Below are 24920 nucleotides of genomic sequence, written 5' to 3'. Positions count from 1 at the left end.
TGTTGTTCATGAGGCTGAAAGTCAGGGGTTAGGAGTGATTGACCCACAAAAATCAGAGCTTGATGCCCACTGCTCACTGAGCATCGGTGAAAAGTGTTTACTGGACCGCTCTCTGAAGAGAATATTGCTGCCATTTGTGGGTCGCTAAAGATCATGTAGCGAGTGCTGTCCCTCTTGTGAAACACGGTGGTTACAGAGTCATGGTTTGGGCCTATTGTGTTGCATCTTTTTCTGGATGACCTGTCATGCTTGATGGAATAATCGGCTCTTAATAAAACAAGACAATTAAAACAAATGTAAATGAAGCCATGATTGTTTTATATTTTGTTTTTGTGGTTGATTCACATTTCTAGTTCATGAAGTGTTTTCTAATGTTTTTTTCCTCCCTATTTTACACTTTCTGTTTTCAAAGTGTTTTTTAACTGTATTAAAAGTAAAGAAAGAAATGTCACAAGATTGCAACTTTGTAAGCTTGTCTCATTTAAACATTTCTCTCTGTAATTCCTCCATCTCTCCTTTTCTCTCCTAAAGCACATGCTGTCACCTCAGAAAGCTCCGGAGAGACTACTTCAATTGGCTGACTCCAACATGGGATCACTGGTCGTTGAGATGGACCAGCTGCACAGCAGGGTACCCCTTTGGTTTCCTTTTGACTCAACTTTGTCTCCATCTGCCTCTCCTGTTTACCCATCTTTCACCCTCTCTTTATCTGGCGCTGAATACATGCAGAAAGGGAGTCATAGTTTAAAGGCAGCATTCGCTGCAGAGTCCGCATCACTGCGGATGCTGCACCGATTCGCCTAATGATCTCCCGCTTCATTCTTCCCTCACTCATGAACAAAACCCCAAGATACTTAAACCCCTGCAGTTGGGAAAGTATCTGATTCCCAATCCGAAGAAGGGGACTCCACCCTTTCCCGAATGAGGACCATGGTCTCGAGTTTAAGAGGTGCTGATTCTCATCCCGACCGCTTCACATTACGCTGCGAACCGCTGCAGCGAGAGTTGAAGGTCTTGGCTTGATGAAGCCGACAGAACCACATAGTCTACAAAAAGGAGAGCTTCATGAAGAAAGTAAACAAAAAGAAACCCAGTTCTTCAACCTACAGCGCAGAAACAAAGCATTTGGGTGTGTAATTACAGAGCCACATACACGATAATGGGCAAGCATAGACACCATGACATTTGTCAAACTTAAAGGCATAACTCAGGCTTTAGTATAGCTGGACTAGAATTATCCAGCCTTCTACCATCCTTATCTTCATGCAACATCATGTTATCCATCATGTCATTCATTCATTCATTCATTCATTCATTCATTCAGTATTTTTGAATTTGAAATAAGTTGAATCACAAATAGGCAGAGCACAAAGTTTTAACGGCAACTCAAAATAAGGCACAAAGGGGGAAATATGGAAGACGGGGGTGGAGTAGAGGCAAGGTCCTAACAGAGATAAATGTGACAAATGTAATAAAGAGGATAGGTACTAAATATCCTTAAAAATAATTTCAATGTAACTTTTCAATACTTTTGAATTAAACATTTTGGAAGAACCCCAAAGAATAGTATATAAATGCATTATTTTTTACCTTTCTTTGTTTTCTGCACTTTCACCATCTAAGTTTGTTCAACTTGAGCCTGTTGTTTGTGAGAGAAGTTATCCACCAAAGAAAAACAACTTGAAAGGAGAGGTGTCTGCAGATACCAAGCAAATAGAAATAATATAAGAACTGAGTACGACCCCTCACACCCCATCGCATGTAAGCTCGTAAACAAACATGCAAACACACGTAAAGTAGCTAAAATGATATAGATAGCCTTGTCTGATCTGAACAGCAATCATCTCCTCTCTTAAAGTGTGTGTGAGAGTGTTAAATTGAGTGTACTGGGATGTGTTTTCACATCTGTCAGAATTTGATCCATCTCTTGTGTTCCTGGTCCTCCGAGTGTGGTAATGTGCAAAATAGCATCAATAAGTCATAAATCTTTGTGTCCATTTGCACACAATAATATTGATGATGTGTGTTTTATATAGTGTTTCTTACTGTTATCTATCTTTTTTTTAATATCCAAGACCTCATCCTTCATATTTCTTCCTCACCTGCGCTAACACAAATCAACATCTTCACTTATTTAACAGTTGTTCACTATTTTATGATGTATGCGTGTGTGTACAGGCCACAAAGGTGTCGGCTGATGGAGAGCAGGTGGAGGATGATGCTGACAGGATTCACAAACGAGCTGAGGACCTGGAGCAGTTCATCAAGGACACGCTGCTGGGAGCCAAAGGTAGCAGAAATCACCACCACCTCTCCTCCATTAGCTGCCTCCACAATCCTGCCAGCCGTCTGTTGTGTCACTGGTTTCATTTGCCATTGGAAAACATGTTTCATTATATTAGCTTTTATTAACTATAAGCATCCTTGTAGGAAATATAAGCTATTTTATCATAGGAAAATAGGGATGTAGGAGCAGGAAGGGGGGAGGACTGACATAACATATTAAATAAAGATGTAACATCTTCAGAAAAACAGCCAAAGTGTTAAAGTTATGGAATAATTGTATTAAGAGACTCAATTCATGCCTAAAATCTCCAGACACAGAGGCAGTATTTATACACTTTGAAGGGGAAACAACCAAAACAGCTTACTACGTCCCAGTTAGTCCACTAATGAAAGAAAGTAACTGAAGCTCAGCGGTTGATTTAGCAGCTGCCAGTTCTCGGTGCCAACGACTGGTGCAAAGTGTTGCATGAACAACAGAGATGGAGCCAGCAACAGAGCGTTAACCATAAACACAGTGTGCAGATCTTCTTTATTTCACTGCAACTAGTTAGCGAGTAACTGTGCCAGCGCTCTGTGAGGGTGGCTCTATGCAGCAGCGGGCGAAACGTGTGCAGCTGAATGTATTCACGTTAGGCTGGTGGAGCGTTTCCCTGCATGCATCTGTCATCAGAGTTTTGTTTTGCTTACAGTGATGACTTTTACGTTCTCATTTTACTCTCAGCTTAGTTTTGTTTTTCTACCGTCTCCTAAGAGGAAGAGTCTGCCTGTTTACTTCACTATTTGTTCCTGTGTTGGCAGCTAGTTGCTAAAATTGCATTTCTATCTGCTGTGGTGCTGAGCAGAAAGTGAAAAGTAAGGGTTTTGGGGGTTGTGTTTTTTAGCTTTTGTTGGAAATAGTGTGGGTAGGAATGATGAAAGTGATGAACCACAACAGTCTAGATGTGAGCTGGGAAATGAAAACAAGCTTGGTGGTCGGAGATTCTTTCTCTGTGGGTTTCATGATATAAAAACACAAAGATAAAAAACATAAACATTGCCTCGAGCAGATGTTCATTAGCTCTACATTTGCTTCCAGTAAATAGCTAACATTTAATTTAATTATTCAAAAGATTCTTTCAATATTATTTTAAACATTTAAGGGTTTTTATTCAGCCACAAACCACATATATAAGTCATCTAGCTGAAGATTCTCGGTTAAAGTCAGTCTCACTGAAAGAAAACGTCATGTCAGGTCCTGTTTGGTAAGATCACTCTGACAATCCTGGTGTCTGACATAGCACAGCTCTCATTAGTTCCCTTCAGCTTTAGTATCATTCTGCTGGTGCAGCTGCTGCATCTCTCCGTCCATGCCCCCTGCACTGTGTATTTACTTTTTTCCTTCACGAGAAACATCTGCGTTACCAGATTTTAGAGTGTGCTGCTGAGACACAGACAGGCCTCAGACGAGCCATGGCCATGCTAGTCTCCCTAAAAGTTCACCGTTGATGTTGTTTGTGTGAATGTCCATCCCACCGCACCACGAATAAGAAAGTTCTGCCATCAGAAAATGATTTTCTCGGACCGGTAGGGTCGGTTCGCCATCCACTTATCTAGAATCTCTTCCAAGGAGTTTCTTCTTACATCAGATTTATCCCAAATCAACAGCCTGATCGTAGAACAATATGAAACTTTGGTCCCTCTCGCAGGCTGCTGGTCAGACTATAGCTCAAGACCCAATTTCAGTAAACATAGACTCCAGGAAAGGTAAACGTGGCTGCAACGCGACGGAAAGTAGGGTTGCTGAACTCTGTTCTGGTTGATTAGAACTCTGCCAGAAAGCACCAACCAAATGTCAATTAAATATGATATTTTATCAATTTTCTGTGTTATTTTACTGCATCTTCAAATAGTTAAATTAAGTATTTTGCTAGTTTGGACTAAACATGTGCACTCTTCAGAGGTTTGTCTCACACTTCCTCTCAGGCTGCTGCTCGTGCACAGTGCAAGGAGGAAAAAATGAATAAGATATTTTAAATAGGGACTAGACAAGATGGATCATAAGATCATCCTAGAATAAAAGTAAATACACTGGACATTTGCAGTTGGATGATATCTGGGGAAAACTGCTCTCAAAGTTTATCTTCAAACAAGCAAATTTTGAATTGAGCTGCTTCCTAAACCCTTGCCTGTCCATTTACCTTACCACATATTTCTCCTTCTAGATTGTCAGGAAAATAAAAAATGGTGTAAATACTTTTTCTTAATGTATAAGCTCTCCAGCCTTCGGAGGCTCCAGTATTATTGCCAGTTTTCATCTTTAAGTCACTAGCTGAAGTGACTCTTTTCCCCCTCAGCACCGATGTCGAGAGTACAAATGTGCTCTGTGGAAAAGTCCACCTCCAATAATTTGTTATTTTGATTACAATTATGAATTTTTAATGGCTTTGGGGAGGAAAAAACATAAAAAGTTACCAAACCAACACAATCTGACCGGCTGTGAGGAAACCGTCTTCTCCTTGTTGTTGCTCCCAGCTTTCTGGCCCTCTGCCTAATCACAGTGTGATTATGGTGTGTGTGTGTGTGTGTGTGTGTGTGTGTGTGTGTGTGTGTGTGTGTGTGTGTGTGTGTGTGTGTGTGTGTGTGTGTGTGTGTGTGTGTGTTGTGTGCGCGCTGTAACGAGAGACTGTGTCGTGGCTCACAGGATGATTGAGAGTGGCAATTAGAGACTTAATTAGTGGCTATCATCAACACACATATACACACCAGATACACAAACACCGATGGCCAGTGTGTGTGCAGTCACACAACCCTGCGCACACAGAGACGCACACAATGATGCAGGAAGGTAATGTACACACCTTATGCCCAGTATGTGTGCCAGTGTTTACCCAATATCATAATATGATTCTGTCCACGTTTTAAGTGTTTAATTGGTTTTTAAATCCCGCTATATAATTATATGGCTGTGACACACACTTAAAGACTGATACACACACTTACAGAAGTACCACGCGCACGTATACACACAAGTGTTACAGCTGCTCATTAGCATGATGGCTTTGCTTGCGTCTTGGCTCTAATCACCGCATGTTTACACTTCAATAAGAGAAAAGGCTGCACTGATGCAACCACACACACGAACACACACTCGGAAATATTCCCACATAAACTATTCACGTCCCAACTTGCTTCAATCATACCAAGTTTGCATTTCAAATGGGAAATCATCACACCACACACATACAAAGCACACAAACAGCTTGCTGTACACACACTCACAGTTGTCCCTCCAATGGTTTGCTCTTGTGCGGACGTTACCACGTGCACGCTCCTCATTAAGTTCCAGCAGTTTGAATGTTATTCAAGTGAGCCTTGGAGTGTTTTAGAGGAGTTTCGTCATTGATTGGTTTGAGATTTCTCTGCCTTTAATTTGATAAAAGCGAGGCAAACACGCAGCTGCCAGAATCACTGGCTTTGAATGGTGTTAAAACAAATCGCCTTTGATCATGTCTGTCAGTGTGTGTCTGCGTTCAAATGAGCGAGCATCAAATGGTGCGATTTAGAGTGTCTTATTTTTCAAAGCTGCTAAGGCGACACAATCTGCCCCGTGCAGGTTCGTACATACATCAAGAGAAAGTATGTGAACCCCATGGAAATGACTGGGTTTCTTAATTTGCTATGAAATATGATCTGATCATCATTGATCGACATATACAAACAGTAAAGTGGTCAATTCATTTAAAAAATAAATAAATACATAAGTGGCTTAACCTCTTAATGCCTGACATATAAAATAACACACGGAAAATATGTTGTGTTTATTAAAAAATAAATTAAAAACACTCAATTTTGTTCATAACAGTGTCTAAATAATACTTTTTGTATCATTATGAATACATGGGTAATTATGTGCATGCCAAGTAGTGGCATGACCATATTATTGCAATTGTCCAGAATGGCCCAAAGGGCAATGTTGCTAGCATTTTGCTAACAAGCTAAAGTCGAAAAAATCCCCCTGCGGGTGTACAGCATAACCCCGCTCTGATGTGGAAGAAAAAAATCCCCAAAAAATGAAACACGCCTGAATAAACGAGGAAAAAAAGGAATATGAAGGCGATATAATAGTATCTAGAAAAGGTTTCCCTTTTCTTCTTCTTCTTATTCCGCATTCTTTTTTCATCCGTTAATACGGCCCGAACCGCAACGTGCACCCATGCATGGCATACATCGTTAGATGCGTCTCCATCGTGCCTCGATGGGTATTACTTTTCTCAGTCAAAAGTGTTACCGTGGCAACGCTAGATGCCAAAAAGCAAAAGAAAATCTGGCCCGAACCGCAACGTCCATCCAGGCCTTGGTTTGGTTTCTGGGCCATTATTAATAACTGCAAACATGGCCAGAACCACTTCCGACACAACCAGAACAACCTTAAACACGACCACTACTGCCCCAAACCAAAGCAGCGAGAGGGGACGAATGGACATGCCCATTTCAACGTTTCCTGAAATTTTCTAGTTGTATTTTATGTTTTATTTTGTTTATTGTATAAAACTTTTTTTCAGAAAGTCTCAGAAATTCATGTAGTAAATATTATACCTCGGGCATTAGAGGGTTAAATGATACATTTTGCATGTTTATGTACAGTTGCCGGTGTTAAGTGAAGTTCATGATTTAACTGTTTGGCCATTTTTTTTTCTTCCTACAACTATCCATCACATATTATAGCAAATATGAATCAATCAGAAATTCTTCTTTGTGAATTTGTGCATCACTGCATGAACTGGATCTGTCCAGACGTATCCTCTCAGCGGGCTCTCTCTGTCGCCTGGTGTTTTCCAGACCTCCAGTACAAAGCTGCTGAGTTGAACCAGACCCTCTCGAGAAGAGATGGAACTCCAGACAAAAGCTTGCGAGAGATGAAGGAGGAGATCCAGGCCATGCTCGAGGAGATGAGAAAACGACAGCTGGGAGGAATGAGAGGCACTGCAGAGGAGGAAAAGGAGTACGGAAATGCACAAATACAGACACAATAGAGGTCGTATCGGTCTCCCACACCTATCAAAAACACGGGTTTTGAGAAAACAGAGCCCTCTTTGTTTTAGAAACATGAAATTGTGCTTTTAGCATCTTATTAAAATAAGCCAATAATAATGTTTAAACATGGGGAAGCAAATGAGCATCACTGCTGTTTTTGCATTGATATTTTTAGCATTTCTTATTCGAGTTTTATTTGGTTTCGTTTTTTTGTTTGGTTTTGTTTAGTTGTTTTTTTTTTTTTTAAATGTTGTACCTTTTCATCTCCTTTAATGTGCTGCATTTCCTGCATCCTGCTGGGACTCATTCCCACTTGTCAGAGCCTTTGCTCGCTGCCATGTGGGTTATTTCACATCCAGATTTTAGAGAGAGAAATGATAGATACATACTTCACTTATCCCGGGGGAAATTTAGGCATCTAGTAGCATGTGTTGAATGTGACATACATTCAAAATAAGAAACACAGCACACCCACCCACACACACACACACACACACACACACACAGGTCACAATGCACGATAAATTGGATATAAATTACAAGACGTGGAAGGAGAGGGAGATAACGATGAGTTCTATACACAAAGCTACTGAACAAATACTGACAATCCAAGCTGAAGTTTGGAGATGGACAGAATTTTGATCTAATTCAAAGTCAGAGTCTTAAGGGAAGCGTCTAATATAGCCAGTTATGACAGCCGCTCGAATTTGTAATTTTTTAATAATTATTATTCTTTTCCTTTTATTTGCACAAATCCATGGACAGAATGCAGAGTAGACAAACTTTACAAAAGTTCCACCAGGCGTAGAGATGTTTGTGGATCCGTGGTTACGCTGGCAACTGTTTTCTCCGTGTGTAAAAGAAATTGCACTCTTTTCTAGCATTTCTGAATATATTTAATCCATATTTAAATATTTAGATTTGCCTTCCCCTTCTTTTTCTCTGCAGCCACTGACCTCTGTTTAACTTTACATCATCTAAATTCGACACACATGTGACACATATGTGCTTCAATTTGCGTCAAATTTGCTTTTGCTTTTGTTGAAAATTAATTATCTTTTCCTTTTTTGAGCAATTCAGATTCGTCGTTTAGAAAAAAAGAAATTGCACTTTGGTACCTTATGGTAATTAAGTGGCTTACAAATAATTTAAGACTCAACAGAAGAGTCAGTCATCTCAATTAGAGGCTAATTGACTCATAATTACATGGGAAATAATGGAATTCAGTAAATGGATGGAAAGGTTGGAAAAAAAGTAAAGCAGACAGGAAAAAAAGAGAAAGCTAAATGGTTTTTCTGATCTGCAGAGAATGGCTTTTAGGAAAAGGAAAGTGTAAAATGCGTCACTTGTTTGAATGCTCTTTCATCTCTTGGTTTCTTTCCTTTTGGTGACACTGGAAACATCAGGCGTGAACACCGAGCAGGATTCTGATGGCTGCATATCTTCGAGCCACTTTCTTTCTCTTTTTTTTTTAAAGCCTTTCTTACTTTGTCACTCTCATTACTTTCTCTCTCTCCGAAGGCATTCAGTGGAATTAATAATCTGATATCTTCTACCTCTTTTCTGTCTGTCTTTTTCAGCAGTAAATGTTGACAAGGTCGATGAGTTAATTAAAAGTGTCACCGAAGGGGCGAAACAGAGAGAGACATAAAGATGCAGAGAACATGTAGAGAGATGGAAAAAAACACGGAGAGAGAGGAGAACAGCTGACAGATGGGCAAAAACAATAAGAGGAATGAAGACAAAGCGAAATTGCCGGAGCCATTGAATGACTTGTCTGTTGTCCCGCAGTTGATTGTTTGACTGAACCCCGAGGGGGAGGTTTCAACCAGCGCGGCAGAGAAAACAAGCAGAGGCTTAAATGAGCATAGCTGGAAGGCATAAATTATAATTATCTACTTTTTTTTTATGTTGCATTATAGGCTACCACATTCCCATTCTGTCAAGAAAATTTGACATTTTACTCACGTAAAGCACTATATCTGTAACTATCCAACTTAACTGTAAATGTTCCTCTTGTTTTCTTTTAACATATAATCAGTTCTTTTTGCAATCCCCTGCAGGGTTCATTAAAGTTTTATCATATCCAACCATTAGCATCTAGATATCCCCAAACTGTGTGAGATTGTCCTCTGAGTGATGTTAACTGGAGGACACTAGATCCTTGTTGTCCTAATTAATGCTGTTAAAGTTAGAAAATAAGAGTCATTAAGGGGTGTAGTGGTAAACATGGGGCTATTAAATGGTCTTCTTTCAAAGCAAGACAGTTCACTGAAAGTACACACAGTGCAAAGTATAAAGTATATTATCTTTTTGACGAATCACACGTTACTACAAAAGTGTGTGTTCATTGTGTAGGACAGTGACTCTCAAAGGTTTTGACAGAAATCTTCAATCAGCGAGTCAATACTCTGATTGAATACTTGAGTCTGATTGCTTGTACAGTAGGTTTTCCATTAATTCCTGTAGATCCAAGGAGTATTCCCAACAATGCACTTGCTACGCCTCACTCATCAGTGCCAGCAGGTTGTAGAGGCCAATTCTAGGAATAGATGAAAAAAGTAATCTGCTGAACACCAAAGGATAACAAGCTGGGGGGAAATGCAGTTTTGAACTTCATATCAGCGATCACCTCCCATCCCACACATCACTTGGAACGGAAAAACTTGCGATTATATTTTGAGAAAGGAACATGGTTCGATAGCGAATCAGTCTTGTTCTTGAATTTACGATTTGTCAGCTGTATAAAATGTTATTGACATCAGGTGTTTCGAGCTTAATATTAGATTTGTGACTTATTTGTGACTTTCTTCTTGGCTCTCTGTGGACTCCAGTCTTTTCATCCACTCCAGGTCCAAACTGCTCACGAGATCCGCAGGACTTGCTGACCAGCACTTTCCTCATATGGACCTGCACGTACCAAAATATGTGCAGCTCTCCAGCTCGCTGCCTCTTCAGCGATATGATCCATGTTGATCTAAATTTATCCCACTGAATTAATCAGTTGGGAGGCTTTGTGGAGCGTTTCAAGAATTTTATTGCATATCTGGACCTCGGCATGAGTAGGCTGCCGCCGTATATATATACATACATGTGAGCTTATATGAGCTTAGAAAGGATGATCTGACCTGATCACACTGAAGTGTCTGAATGACCCGACTTGTCCTGGATCATCTCCCGTTAGTACAGCCTGTTCTACATGACAAGCGAGGAGTTTTGCCTCATTAGCTTGTTAAACTGAGATAGCTGATTATGTGAGTAATCCTGTGTAAGGTACGGGCATTGAAACTGTATCCAAGCTTCTAAATCAATTATGCCTTGTGCCACACAGCTCACCCAAAAGCTCCAAGTCCAGCCCAGAATACACATGTAGTCTGTAGGGTGAGGATGAAAAACAAGCGTGAGGCTGTGAAATAGTAATAAATGTCATTAAGATGAAGCCTGATGACAATTCTCAGCTCCTTTTGTTGTTCATTGATTCTCTGTATAGCTTTAAGCCCTGGGCATCTGTTGCATGATGCTGTATCTAATAATAAAACTGTATCTGACAGGAATTTCTGTCATATAGGTCTTCATCAGAGGGGCACGATGGAGGATCCATTATTAGCTTTGAGTCATACTCTGAAAGGTTGATTTATCCAAGTGGTACATGGTGCTGCTACCAATATAACACGCCATGCTGCGACAGCGACAGACTCCTACATGTGCACTGCAGATAATTTAAGTTTTTGCGCCCCTACAATTGCATCAAGTCTTTGGGGACAGTCAAATAAAGTCACAACTTTAATTTCAGCATTTTCTTTCTCTTTCTTTCTTTTTTATGAAGTCATTCCTGTCTTCACACTGGCAGCACATGAGAGTAAATACTCTCTCCCACTTCTTTGTGAATTGAAGTAAATGTATTTTACCGCACAGCTAGGCCACATGTAAAATGTTCAGTGTGAATGCTCAACTGCTCGCTCTCTCCCTCCAGTCTAGCAGAGGAGTTGTATCAGAAAGTCAAGAGACTGTTTGGCGACCCCCATCAGGCCACGGAGGACCTGAAAGCAGAGGTGATCAGGGCCTCTTACTCGTAACACATTCGTCTCCAGATTCACTAAATGACTGAGATTAACTTGATTCCTCCCTGTCGGCTCCAAGATAACGGAGAAGCTGTCAGACCATGAGGGGAAGCTCCAGGAGGCCCAGGACCTATTGCATTCTGCCCAGGGCAAGACGAGGCAGGCCGGCTCGCTGACTGAACAGAACCGAGCCAACCTGACAGCGCTGGAGGTGCACGCACGTGCAACGTTGTACTAGAACAAACAGTTACCAAGCAATGTGCCTCATGACATCATTGGCAGCTAGAGATTTTAGACTTTTGACTGATTTCCTTAAATGATAAAGTTGTAAAACTTCTTAATAATACCATCGATTAAGGTCACTTTATATATAATAAATAATACAACTTTTTTTTCTCCTTTTAAACCCTTTGCAATCATTTCAGAGACATAATTTGTTCCTAACGAAAATAAAACAACCTTTTACCACAAATATTATTAAACATGTCCTAGCGGAAGCCTTCTGCAGTGATTTCACCACGGTGTCAATAAACCGCTTTCTTATTTTATAATTTCTTATTTTCAGTAACTGGACACAATTAATTTCTTCCTGTGTTCGCTCTCAAGAATAGTGTTAGAATAACAACCTTACACCCACATGGATACAAACAATTACTTGTGTTATTATACACACAAATATATACATACAAATATGTACAGTACGTATATATATGTATATGTATGTGTGTATATATATATATATATATATATATATATATATGCATACATACACATGTATGTATGTATGAATGCATGTATGCATGTCTTCCTAAAGGACATTTTCTGAGACCACAAAGAAGCGTTGAGTATTACTTTACTGCATCACAGACTCTTTGGAGTGCGTTTTCACACACTTGCTTTGTTAACTTGTAGAGGAAGCGAGCTGCAGTTGGTGCACTAAAACAGGAAGCAGAGAAGGTCCTCGGCGAAGGAGAACACCTACTCGAGGAGGCGAACCAACTCTCTGACAACGTCAACAAGGAGCTCGAGGTGCAAAGATCATCTACAGAACCCCGTATATGCATGAGGTGTAGAAGTAATATGATCACTGCACGGGACATGCCAGCCCGTGAGCATGGAAATATCAAAAAAGTACAACATGAACTGTTCAGGAATTCTGTTTTTTTAATATAGGACTTGGAGGAGATGGGGCGAGAGCTTAGTCCTCTTCATAACCAGCTGGACCGTAAAGTTCGTCGCCTCACCGATGGCTTGAGTGACGGCAGCCTGGATAATCTGGTGTACGACGCGGAGCAACATGCCAAGCAGCTGAATGAATCCGCGGTCCTTTTAGATGGGTAACTACGCCACATCACAACACTTGTGCGACAACAACAGATTCAACTGCAAATCAATGTCAATTTCTTTGTCTTCTTCAGCATTTTGGCCGAGGCCAAAAACCTTTCCTTCAATGCAACAGCTGCCTTCAATGCTTATGGTAACATCAAAGCCAACGTGGATGCAGCAGAGAAAGAGGCGAAGGCAGCCAAGCAGAGGGCAAATGAGGCACTGGCTCTGGTAAGAGCACAGAAACACAGATTTTGCCCTCCAAACGCTTCAGAATTATCTTCCTTTCCTTGTGTTCTCCATTGTACCGCAGGCAGCAAATAGCCATTACCAACAGATGACATGTGCTTCTAGTCATGCAATATGTTATCCATCTCATACTCAGATAATGTCAGCGCGCTGCGGATACTAAGCAAAAGCACGTTAGCCATCCATGCCATGAAAGTGTACTCGCAGCACAAAAGATAGTGTGTACTTGTGTGTGCGTGTGTGTGACTTGCATGCAGTATCTGTAATGTAAGCGTGTGCTCTCGTTTAGTCATGGCTGAGAGATCACAGCTCTCCTCTGCCCCTCTTCTTCATTCTTTCATTGAAGTATTAAGGGAAAAAAACCTATATTTTCTTTTCTATTTTATTCTTTCTAGCCACCGACTTAAATGAACGTGTCTTTACCTACATTTTGACCCCCTCTTTTATTTAAGTGTTTTTTTCATAATACAGTAGCTTGTTCTTAATAAAAGCTTGTGTTTTTATCTCTTTAACAGCTTCTTAAATTCTTTTAAGCACCTTTATTCTTATGTTATATGTCAGTATACCTTTTGCTATTTTTGTTTTATCCCGTCTTCATTCTTTCTTTCTTTTTGAAAATGAGACTTTAAGATGCTAGAAAATGGTGAAATGAGTAGGAGTTGTGTGAGGAGTAGCTAAGTCAGCTGAATCCCCTTTGTGGATTTAGTAATGCCTGCTTTGATCTTACTTAAAGGTAGCACTGTATGCAGATTACTTTATCTCTTTATGTATTACAGAGCTGACTTTTGAAAGCTTTTTTAGTGACTGTGGTTATGGGGTCGCAGATTTTACACTACTGGTTCCTGTACTTTATGTATTTATGTAGGCTTTAGGGCCAGACGTCCCAATGAAGGAAGCAACACAAAGTTCTCTTCAGAAAAGTCAAGTACTGCTGAATAAGGCGAAACAACTGCAAAACGATGTCAAAGGTACCACAAGTGTGCAGGAGTGTGTACTGTATGTTTGCTATTTCTTTTAGACAACTTATGGATTTTCTTCCTATGAGTTAAGGGGATCTTGCAAAACCTTAAAACTCTACTCAAATAATGTTGATTAAAGTTTGGTCATCAGAGCGAAACATGTACTCTCTTTATCCAGGTCTCTGCAGTTGCTTATTTTTTATTATCTCTAAATGGTGCAGAAATGTGTGGTGACAGGCCACAAAATTAAAAATAAACACCAATGCATCTTAATGGCTGAAATGAATGCAGTTTTACAATCTATGTATCTATGAAAGACTTTTTAACTAACTGCAGGGTTTTGGAATGAAACGCTATATTCCTTCTCAAACTTTTAATATTTAATGTTAAATGGGTAATTTATCCCAACTTTTTAAAGCAATATTACACTCAGTGGTTTTATGTTGAAAGTTGAAAGGAGTCAGTCAGGCATATAAACTTTGTCATGTTGGGACAGCTTATTTTCCAAATGCTAAAGAATATTTTAGTTCATATTTTCTCAGGCGTAAACGCATGCATAGTCATGACTTTCCATTTCTACGTGCAAACAAAGTACTCAAACATCCTGCCTGACGGCCTGTTGAAGTTCTGTGTGTGCATCAGTATCACGAATCAGCAAATCAGACAAATTAAACGTTTTTTCCACATTTACTGTGGTTATTTTCCAAAGCACACATGGACACACACACACTTCTGCAGACAAAAACACACTTATTTTTCTGTCAATAGCTTCATTGAGACGATCAGCAACCGAAAGCACTTTTCTTTCAATTTCATATTAAATGAATCCCCATTTTATTTTAATTCCCTAAGTTATTTTTAGTATGATTGTTATTATTTATTTACATTTCACCCCAGATAATGCATGCAGTCATGTCTTCCATGAATATGACAACTTTCTTCTTTTTAGCTCTCATTTGTATGCTTAAACACTGAAAATAATGTTTTTTTCAAAGGACTATGTAGAAATTAAACTTTGCATTATAAGTCATTAATTTGTGACAAAAAGTCAGGCCTACAGTATAAGCCATTACCTAGTTAAGCTAATCTTTCGCAAATTGAAGAGACAAATTTGTGATTTCCAGCCATCCATTTAGAGTTAAGCTCTGCTATGATGGTCATTTTCTGGTGAGCTTTTTTTTTACCAGCCCCTTCCTCTTTATGACCATCCCTGAGGTATTTAACCGAAAAACACAAACTTATTTTCAAAGAGGATTAAATGTTCAAAAATACCTTTTTACGGCTTTGGCTGCCCTTCCCCAATTATTTATTTATCTAGAGGAAAATCCCATAAAACATGATAATTGTTTGCATTTTCAAAGTTCCTCCAACAAACAGGGGAATTGCTTTCACAGTGAGATTTCAGAGAGGGTGTCATAAAATAGCTTTCAGTTTAAATGCTCACGTGTTGCATGAAACACGTGAGCATCGTTGGGGATGAGGAGGTGGGACTGCCACACGAGCCAAGATGAACCAGCTGAATTCTCTCTGGTACATCTTGATTCATGTAGTTGGATAAAAAGCAATTTGGGATTGGACAAGACATGCTGCAGGACATCACGTCATAGAGCGTCAGCTCATTCAGCTGCTGCTGGAGTGGAGGTTACAAGGTTCATCTTTTTTAGGTACAATGTTTAGCTGCATCAACTATATAAAACATAATAGCTAATTAAATTGCACATGAATGAGCACTCTGGGATTTTGCAAGGTCCACTGACATTCATAAAAGTTTTTTCATGAAGAAAATCTGTGTGGTTGGAGTGGGAGGCTGCAGTGACTTTGATACAATTCTGTTCTATCTTTGAAGAGTTTATCTCTATCATCTGTCTCTTTTTACTCTGCTGTCAATCACTCATTCCCATTAGGGAGGTGAAGGACAGGATTTTTATTAGTTAGAAGCTTGGTAACAAATCCAGCCATCATCATCATTTACTTTGTGTGTGTTTGTGTGTGTGTGTGTGTGCGCGCGTGTGTGTGCGTGTGTGCGTGTGTGTGCGTGTGTGTGTGTGTGTGTGTGTGTGTGTGTGTGTGTGTGTGTGTGTGTGCGCGCGCGCGTGTGTTTGTGTGTGTGTGTGTGTGTGCGTGTGCGTGTGTGTGTGTGTGTGTGTGTGTGTGTGTAGAGAACGCAGACAGTGTGGCAGGGCTGAAGGGCAGAGTCAAAGCGGCGAGAGACAAAACCAAAGACCTTCTCACAGCTGTTAATGGAACTGTGGCGGTGCTCAACGCCATTCCCAGCGGTACGTCTGCACAAATACACTGTGTGTGTTTAGTTGTGTGTGCTTGCATGTGAGTATACAGATGCTTGCATGTGAGCACTTGGTGGGGAGATAATCAGAGACTGGATCAATACCAGTGTGCAGATAGAGGTCAGTCACTCTGCAGGGATGGGTGAAGATGTTGGACCAAGGTGATACATGCTCAAAGTAAATAAATAAATCCAAAACTTTTAATTCTGGCTTAAATCAAAGTAAGTTTGGAGTCATTAAATATGTATTTGCCTGTGCAGCTCAAATGCAAAGCAAGAGCTCTGATATTCTTTAAAACTTGCTATGTGAAAATACAAGTTGATGTCGATACATAATGAGTAATATAGGATTACTGTTTGGTATTTTTATTGCTTTCTAGAAGCATGTTTACATACAGGGTAGAAAAAAGATGGATGCATGCGATGCATCCCCACAACCAGCCTAAACGACTACCACCTGGGGACTTTCACTTTCACCTGTGGTGACGAAGTGCTTTGAAAAATTGGTTAGGAATCACATCAAGACCTTTATAACCCCTGGCCCGGACCCACAGGGCAATCAGGTCAACAACCACAGCGCTGACCCACCTGGACAAACCAGGGAATTACGCCTGTCTTCTCTTTGTGGACTATAATTCAGCATTTAACACTATCCTTCCCCACAGTCTCGTGTGGAAACTGTTGAACTGGGCTGGCCTGTTAGACTTGCCTCTGGATAAAGGGCTTTTTTACCAGAGCGCCCACAGAGGGTCAGGATTGGCCCCCACACCTCTGCACCTCTCACATTAGGCGCTGGTTCCTCTCAAGGCTGAGCCCCCTGCTTTTCACTCTCTACACCTCAGACAGCACACCCATCCTCACCAGCAAGACTAAGTAGCATTAAGCATGCGGACGCTACCACACGGTAGGTTGCATCCCTGGAGGTGAAGAGTCTATGTACTTAGCGGGATCAGGTGCAACGACTGACTGTGTGGTGCAGAAGACAATAACCTGCATCCAAGACAAAGGCGCTAATCGTCGACTTCAGGAGGAATAAAACGGACATTCAGGCCATTGTCTTTGGTGAGACCTGTTGGGGTCAGTGACTTCTGCTTCCTGGGAGTCCACATGGAGGAGAAACTGAGCTGGGAGAGGAACAGGTGGTTAAGAAAGCACAGCAAAGACTCCACTTCTGAGAATCCTCAGGAAGAACAACATCAGCCAGAGACGGCTCGTGTCTCTTTACCGCCCATCCATGTAGAGCATCCTCACATACCGCCTCTGTACATGGTTTGCCAGCTGCAAAGTGGCGAACAAGAAAAAACTCCAGAGGGTCACCATAACGGCTCAGAAGATCACTGGGTGCCCACCACCTACACTGGAAGACCTCCAGGGTTCTTACTGCGTCAGCAGAGCCAACACCCTCCTGAGAGACTCAGCTCACCTGGGACATTTGCTGTTTGACCCACTGCCGTGGGTCATACTTGAATGAATAGTTCTTCACGACAAAAAGTCCAATATATTTATTTTATACACAGTCCTATTTATTTTATATTGTTTACGTGGGAACTTTTACGTGGGAATATTTCTTTCTTTCTTTTTTCTTTAAATGCAGAGTCATATTGTTTTTTTATATTTTATATTACATCTATTTTAGAGTTATGTTTTTATATAGCATTGAAAGGCCTGCACCTTACTTTTGTTGTACTCATTGCAATGACGATAAAAAAATATGGAACTTATGGAAAGGAATCATAGGCTGTCACACATCTGGTTCGTCCTCTGGTACAGTTTCCTGGTGTTCATCTGTTCAAACAATCATGTGCAAGTATAAACAGCAGAGGAGCACACAGCCGTCATACGGCTCAGGAGGGAGAGACAACTTCTGCGTTGAACAGAGATGAATGTGCTGTCGTCCAAAATGTACAAATGAAGCACAAAGCAACAAAGAAAAACTTAGTAAAGATTATGTCTGAAACTGGTAAGAGAGTATCGTCATCCACAGAAAAAGTACTGATATGGGGCCAAAAGTCACGCAGCCCTAAACAACCATTGAAAGAAAAAAGCTAAATTACGGTCTGTAGCTGTACATGAGAGCTAAGATATTTGGTAGAGAAATCTGAACCGTTTGGTCAGAAGGATCATCATAATGTTTGGAGGAAAACGCGGGAAACTTACAGGCTTCCGAGTTTCTTTGCTTCACAAAAGACTGATGCAATTCTCAAAACACACTGCATCACGAGGAAAGACGAATAAGTGAATATACTGAAGAAATACAAATACATCATGATATAAGTCAGAAACTTAAGCTTGGGCTTGGATGAGTCCTCCTGCTCCAGAGGCTCTTAGATTCCACAACCTTGTATATTTTAAAACACATTTACCTTCATGATTACCTCAACTAGGAGTGAATGTGTGTAGGAAATCCTTTGAGCGGTCAGAAAGCGCTACACAGCTACGTGACATTTATTATTTGCAGAGGGATAACGGTAATGTTTGAGCAAGGTTAAATATACTGCTCAAAAGAATTTAAGACAACTCTTTAAATGACTATCAAGTAACTTAAGATTCTTGTATATCAGTCTGATTCTGGTTTCCACGGAGACTGATATTTCATTTTGTTTTTCAGCAGTGTACTTTGAAACTACAGTAATTCTACCAAATACTAAGTGAATGTAAACTTCTGATTTTGATGAAAGTTGATCCTTCCATCATAATCCAAGACATAAAACTACTATGGTAATAATGTCAGGGTATACTCGGGTCAATACTGCTTTCACTCTTCTATTTTACTTCCTTTTGTCTGCTTTTGACCCTAACTGTGGCCAATCCAAGCAAACACTGCTGACACAACAAATAAATGAATTCATACCAACTGGTCTAAATATAAAATAGTATTAGCTCTGGTTAAAAAGCCTCCAACCACTGTAGTGCGCTTATGTCACGCTAAGCAGTTCTGCCAGCGATATCTAATTCCGACCATCATCTCTATACCTTTTTTGTGTAATATTCTCTAATAGATACGAGCGCTAACCTTGCAGCTACAAAGGCTGTAGCAGCTGATGCCAACTCCACAGCCATAGATGTCCTGGAGCGTCTTGGAGATCTGAACCTTCGCCTCGGAGGCCTGCAGCACAACTACAGCGAGCTGGAAAATACTGTCAGTGCAGCCAACCAGAAGATCCAGGACCCGGAGAAAAACAGTAAAATGCTTTACTTTTGGGTAGTTGCGTTGTCTTGTGTTTAAAAAAAGTAAAAGCAGCAGGAATGTTGTTGTAGTGATTTTTATGGCTCATTTAGCTGTAATATAGGCTTGTATTGTAAGAGGTAATTACATATTTACTGTAAATGATGACTAACTACATAAAGAGAACTGTTTTGTTTATTGAACACTTTGTTTTGTGGAAAGATTTTGTTTTGTTTATTTTAGCAAAAAATACTAACTTAAAATGAAACTTTGTCAGTTGAAAGACTGATTAAAGGTCACTTGTTTTAGCGCCACATACACTGATGAATTCAACTGAATTTTCATATTTTTCTCTCTCTCTCTCCTGCAACCCCCACAGCAATCAGTATGTATATTTCACTTACCTTAATATAAACATTTATTACAGTACATGGTGCACCAATATCAGTGAGTTTTTGGAGTGTTATCTCTCTGGCATCACACATTTTTATTCTGTTGTGTCATTTAAATAAGATCTTTTAAATCACAAGTTTAAAGCTGTATCAGCAATGTCCCTGTGTTAATGTGGCGCTTTGGGTTCAATCGATAAAGTCTATGTGAGTATAGAGTGATTTCAGAAATGGTATTGGTGCACCAGTCACTCGTTTTATGACCTTTAAAGCTCTATATTCAGAGATAGTTGCTTCTAATAATGCCTCTGTTTGGCATGGGCATGAGAGCTCTGCACACTGCAAGGTATAGACCTTCTCTTTTTATTTTTATTTTATTTATGTTTTCTGTCTCTTCTTTGTCTTTTTCAGCCTCAACCATTTACAGCATACAGTATATGAAATTAAAGCAGATCTTTTCAAAGGCTGAGCTACACTAATTGTTTGGCTCTCATCTGCTTTTTCCATCCTTCTGGCCTTCTTCTGTAGTCGCCCTCCACTGATTTCCTCATTGCAAGCTTTTCACTTTCTTTCAGCTATGATATGCGCTATAGTGATGCGGATAGCGAATGTGCTATTCCTTTTTTTAAGACTGTTGTACTTGATCTCTTTTACCCTCAGTCCACGCCGCAGGAGCTAAAGTGAAGGAATTAGAGGATGAGGCTGACAGGCTGTTGGAGAAGCTGCAACCCATCAAAAAGCTGCAAGACAATTTAAGGCGCAACATCTCACAAATTAAAGAACTAATCCACCAGGCCCGGAAACAAGCTAATTCTGTAAGTTGTGTAGTCATTCACATGCACAATGTTAGTCTAACCATAATGAATTATCAAATATACGATGATACGTATACACAGTCTGATGCTCTACAATAAGTTTGCTAAATTTGATTTCAGAGAAAAATCTCCCACTAAACCTCAGTCTTTAAATGTTGGAAAAAAAACTCACTTACTCTATTAGTAAAATTGATTAGTTTTTCTCTGTACAAAAACAAGGTAATTTTCAATAAAAATGGTGACTCCAGGTGAGTTAAAGTAACAGCAAACAATCAGTTCAATCCAATTTAGCTTTTTTTTCTACAGTAAACTTTGTTCAGACATTCAATTTAACTTCCATCATGTTCAAATACTTCTCAACTTTCTAAAAAATACAAACAATAACAGCTACTGAAATAAACTGCTAAAATAACGATATTACCCAATCTGATTAAAACACTTTGGCCACTACATTTGGGAAAAAATAGAGCCACTGTAACCTCTAGATTCAATTGAGAAGAATTAAAAAGCTGTGTTTGAACATGGAAGTGAATTGAGGAGCTTTTATTATGCGAGCGTTGTCTGCTGCGCTGCAAACTGTCTCAGACAGGACAGAGAACCCAAATGCACAACACCAGGCAGAATCAGAGTCCAAGAGGCTTCAATCTTTGTCAAAGGCAGGCAGGGGTCAAACCGGGTAGTCAGGCAGATCAGGCAAACAAAACCAAAAGGGGCAGGCAAAAATCCATAAACCGGAATCAGGCAGGGTCGCAGGGTCGCAGGGTCGCAGGGTCGCAGGCAGGCAGGCAGGCAGGCAGGCAGAAACAGAACAGGACATGAAGGCTGGAAAGCGAGGCATCTACACTCGACGATCTGGCAACTGGTATGAGGAAATGGGCCGGTATATGAAGGGGAAACTGATGAGGGAAACCAGGTGTGGAGCTGTGCCGGGGAAGCACAGGTGAAGGGAATGAGGCTGATGAGGGTGGCAGGATCTACATGACAGGAGTCAGTATCACAGTAAAAAAACCTCTGAAACTGTGACCATGACACAAACAGCGTTCGCATCTTCAAACATTTAAGTATAATCCATACATTTTCTATTCCCAGTTAATCCTAGGGGGCACAGGGATCTGCTGGAGCCTTTCCCAGCTGAGTAATATGCGTAAGGCAGGGGTAAACCCCGGACAGGTCGCCAGTCCATCGCAGGACCACGTATATAGACAAGCAACCACTCACACCTACAGTAAAGGCAATTTAGATTCATCAATCAGCCCAAACATGCTTGTTTTTGGACTGTGGGAGGAACCCGGAGTAGCCTACCCGGAGAAAACCCACACAAGCACGGGGAAAACATGCTAACTCCACACAGAAAGACTCCTGCCGAGCCCGGGAGTCGAACCAGAACCTTTCTTAGTGTGAGGCCTCTACTAAGCCACGGTGCTGCCCATTGTTTAAGTACCACTAGAAAGATGTTATATAAAAAAATAATTCTTGTGAATGCTGACTTTACAACAACCTTTATAAACACCGGCTGGTGATCTGGGTGTTTTGTGAATCTTGGTCCTTTACAGAAATCCAAAGAACGATAAAAGGAACCAGCTCTGTCGCCACTCGCATCACCTGGCTCAAGTGTGTTGAATAGGAATAATAGAAAAAAGAAAATCAACTTCTCTTCTAAAAATATGTCAATACATTTATTTTTAATGGCGTCGTTAGCTAGATTTAATCTAATCAGTGTGCTCATCTTTCTGAAAACAATTATTGTTTTAGCATTTTACAAACCAGAGGTGGGTGTTACATCCACTCACGTTTTCTACTCTGTATGGTCTGTGCATGGATAAAGCACTTGGCATTTGAAAATATCAAAGAACTTCTGTATTAGCAAACTAGAGCTACATTATATGATAAATGTGAAGTAAAAATTACGTGTAAAAAACGTTGTTCTCTGTGTTTCCAGATAAAAGTTTCCGTGTCTTCAGGCGGGGATTGTCTTCGTAGTTACCGCCCTGAAATCAGAAAAGGAAGGTACAACACCATCGTACTTCACGTTAAAACCACAACACCTGATAATCTGCTCTTCTACATGGGATCTGCCAAATACGTGAGTATAAAAATTGCTTAATTATAGTATCTAGCACAAATAAAGACAGAGTCACAAAGGTTCAACTGTGTATCTACAGCTTTGGGTCCTGCATAAAGATATACTTTGAGAAAAACAATAATGTAAATACTAAACACTCACACTCAAAACCAACAGAAAACAGTGCAAAGGTAATTATTTCCACTGAGCAGCTTAGCAGGGGAGTAGTTGGTGCCACGAGTCCCAGGATTGATGATCAGAAGAAGGACCTGCCAAACGCTGCAAGGATGGTCATGGCTCACCTTTGTGTGAAAATTCCCTTAAAACAATCATTGATAAGCCGAAATGTACAAAGAGACAGCAAACATGAGCGCTGTGGTCTCGCGAGTCTGCAGAGAAAGCTAGTGTACGTCCTAAAAAAGTGAAAGACCATCCAGGTTGTTAGAAATGAAAGGTGTCGTGTGAAGGCGTCCATTGAAATGTAGCCTCCAGCGAAGCAAGTCTTCTCCCAGGAGGTCTGTGGTTAATTTCAGTAGGACAAGACCGACCGCGTTTTGCACGTCTTACAACAGCATGGCTTCATAGACAGAGTATGTGATCAGCAGGTCTGTTTAAAAGTCAGATGTGTCTCGTGCTGGAAATGTATGGTCCAGGATAAAGAAGGGAATCAAATACTAACAACCGGGACAGTTGAGCAGCTTGACTATTGCATTGGAGAAATATGGGCAGGGCAAAAAAGAAATAATTTATATCTTTAAAAACACAAAAGTGTGAATTTATAAAATGTAATCATTATCATGGTGTGCTCCCACCTCCCAGCATGCAAATGAGGCGTCCTACAGCAGCTAGTTCAGGCAGACAACTCAAGCAGGAGCAAGAGGTTTTTATTCTTCCACCTGCCAAGCTCACTGAGCTCTTAAACTCCCAGCTCCTCCCCAGCATCCACCTGAACACTCAGGCTCTATTGAAGGAGGTGCGTTTATATCCCCAATATTTTCACCAAAGTCTAATAAGTGGGGGATCAACCTAGATGGCAAAACTCACAAGATTTATCATTATTAAAGGCACAACGCATAATGTGAAGCCAATAAATGAAATTCATACTCCACATGCCAATCAAAACGGGGGCAGTATGGCTGGGTTAAGTGAGTTGGTCTACCCTCACATATGAAATAAGGAAAGTTAGTTGGGGCATAGTCTGGATAAATACTTGTGGCAATGAATTAACACCATAATAGCTTGACTTCATCAAAGATGTTTAGCAAAACTAAAATCAGTAGCGGTTTACTTACTGATCTTGCAACGTTGCAAGTTCAGCATCAGACTTAATTTCTTTGCCATCCATGAGCTGTCTCCACCGGGGGCAGGGCACTGTCTCTGTTTTCTCTGGTTAAGTCTTTCTTATCTAGTCTTTATTTTTTTTGCGTCCGGACATCCTTGCTGTTTCTATTTACCTATCCTAAAGTGGTACCTACATGCCTGACAAGTTCGTACACCTACAAACCGTGAAACTTCGTGTCATCATGTTGGACTGAGCCACTACGTTGCTCTCTACCGCCACACATGGCAGAAACTGGTATTTCGAGTCTAGACGGACTGAAGCTAGTTATTTAGCACGCTAACTTGGTAGATATCATTACCAAATACAGTCATCGTGTGATATGATTGCACTTATTTCTTCACTGTTTCATTCACTCTCTTTTGTTTGTTTTGGTTATTTTGGGATATTTTAACCTACAATCTTACACCGTCCTACTTTAAAGTATTACTGCATGAGTTGACCGACTGAATCAGAGTGATAATTTTTAACTGCCCAACATGTCTGTACTGCATTTCAGCACACTCAAATATCTGTTGTGGTCACCTGTTAGCCAAGCTAAGTAGCTACAAAACGGCACACACCCTACACATATGCTCTTTAAGAAATGTGTCTTGACCCACCAGTGTCCCTGTAAACAGAGCACCGTGCTGTTTTAAGGTGTCACAGATAGTCCCAAAGTGTGTATCCTGTATGTGTGTATTAAAGAGGAACAGCAATTAACAACAAGTTTGTGTTGCTCTCGGCTTTACCCTGATTTCCCCTGAGAGATCTTTGCTTTGCTTCATCTGGTTGGGAACTCTCAAGTGTGCATGCATGTGTATTTTTGTGCACCTCACCGATATTCTAATTCACTATGAAGAATAAGTCTTTGCGTAATTGTGCGCGTTTGTGTGTGTGCATGCATGCTTTCAAGATTTCACTAATAGTTTGTAATCCTAGTTGAATAATAACGATGCTGTCCTGTGATCTGTGCTAATGAATAATCGCCT

The 24920-nt window shown here is 40.4% G+C and overlaps 1 protein-coding gene across 5 annotated transcripts in view; it reads left to right on the top strand.

Moving 5' to 3' along the window:
• The window catches only part of lama2 (laminin, alpha 2), a 216933-nt gene that overhangs the window by 167055 nt on the left and 24958 nt on the right, over window positions 1-24920 (top strand). For all 5 annotated transcript variants that reach the window (XM_061707051.1, XM_061707050.1, XM_061707048.1 and 2 more), the window contains 13 exons: window positions 532-630; window positions 2179-2290; window positions 7105-7267; window positions 11273-11351; window positions 11440-11571; window positions 12273-12389; window positions 12534-12697; window positions 12779-12917; window positions 13801-13903; window positions 16054-16170; window positions 19178-19360; window positions 20394-20548; window positions 22488-22631. In XM_061707051.1, the coding sequence (XP_061563035.1) occupies window positions 532-630; window positions 2179-2290; window positions 7105-7267; window positions 11273-11351; window positions 11440-11571; window positions 12273-12389; window positions 12534-12697; window positions 12779-12917; window positions 13801-13903; window positions 16054-16170; window positions 19178-19360; window positions 20394-20548; window positions 22488-22631 (1707 nt within the window). The remainder of the gene's footprint in view (window positions 1-531; window positions 631-2178; window positions 2291-7104; window positions 7268-11272; window positions 11352-11439; window positions 11572-12272; window positions 12390-12533; window positions 12698-12778; window positions 12918-13800; window positions 13904-16053; window positions 16171-19177; window positions 19361-20393; window positions 20549-22487; window positions 22632-24920) is intronic.

The sequence above is a fragment of the Cololabis saira genome, chromosome 18 (genome assembly GCF_033807715.1).
Source record: "Cololabis saira isolate AMF1-May2022 chromosome 18, fColSai1.1, whole genome shotgun sequence".
Classification (NCBI taxonomy): domain Eukaryota; kingdom Metazoa; phylum Chordata; class Actinopteri; order Beloniformes; family Belonidae; genus Cololabis; species Cololabis saira.
Note: the sequence above shows the minus strand (reverse complement) of the source record. Positions and strands in the feature narration are given on the sequence as shown.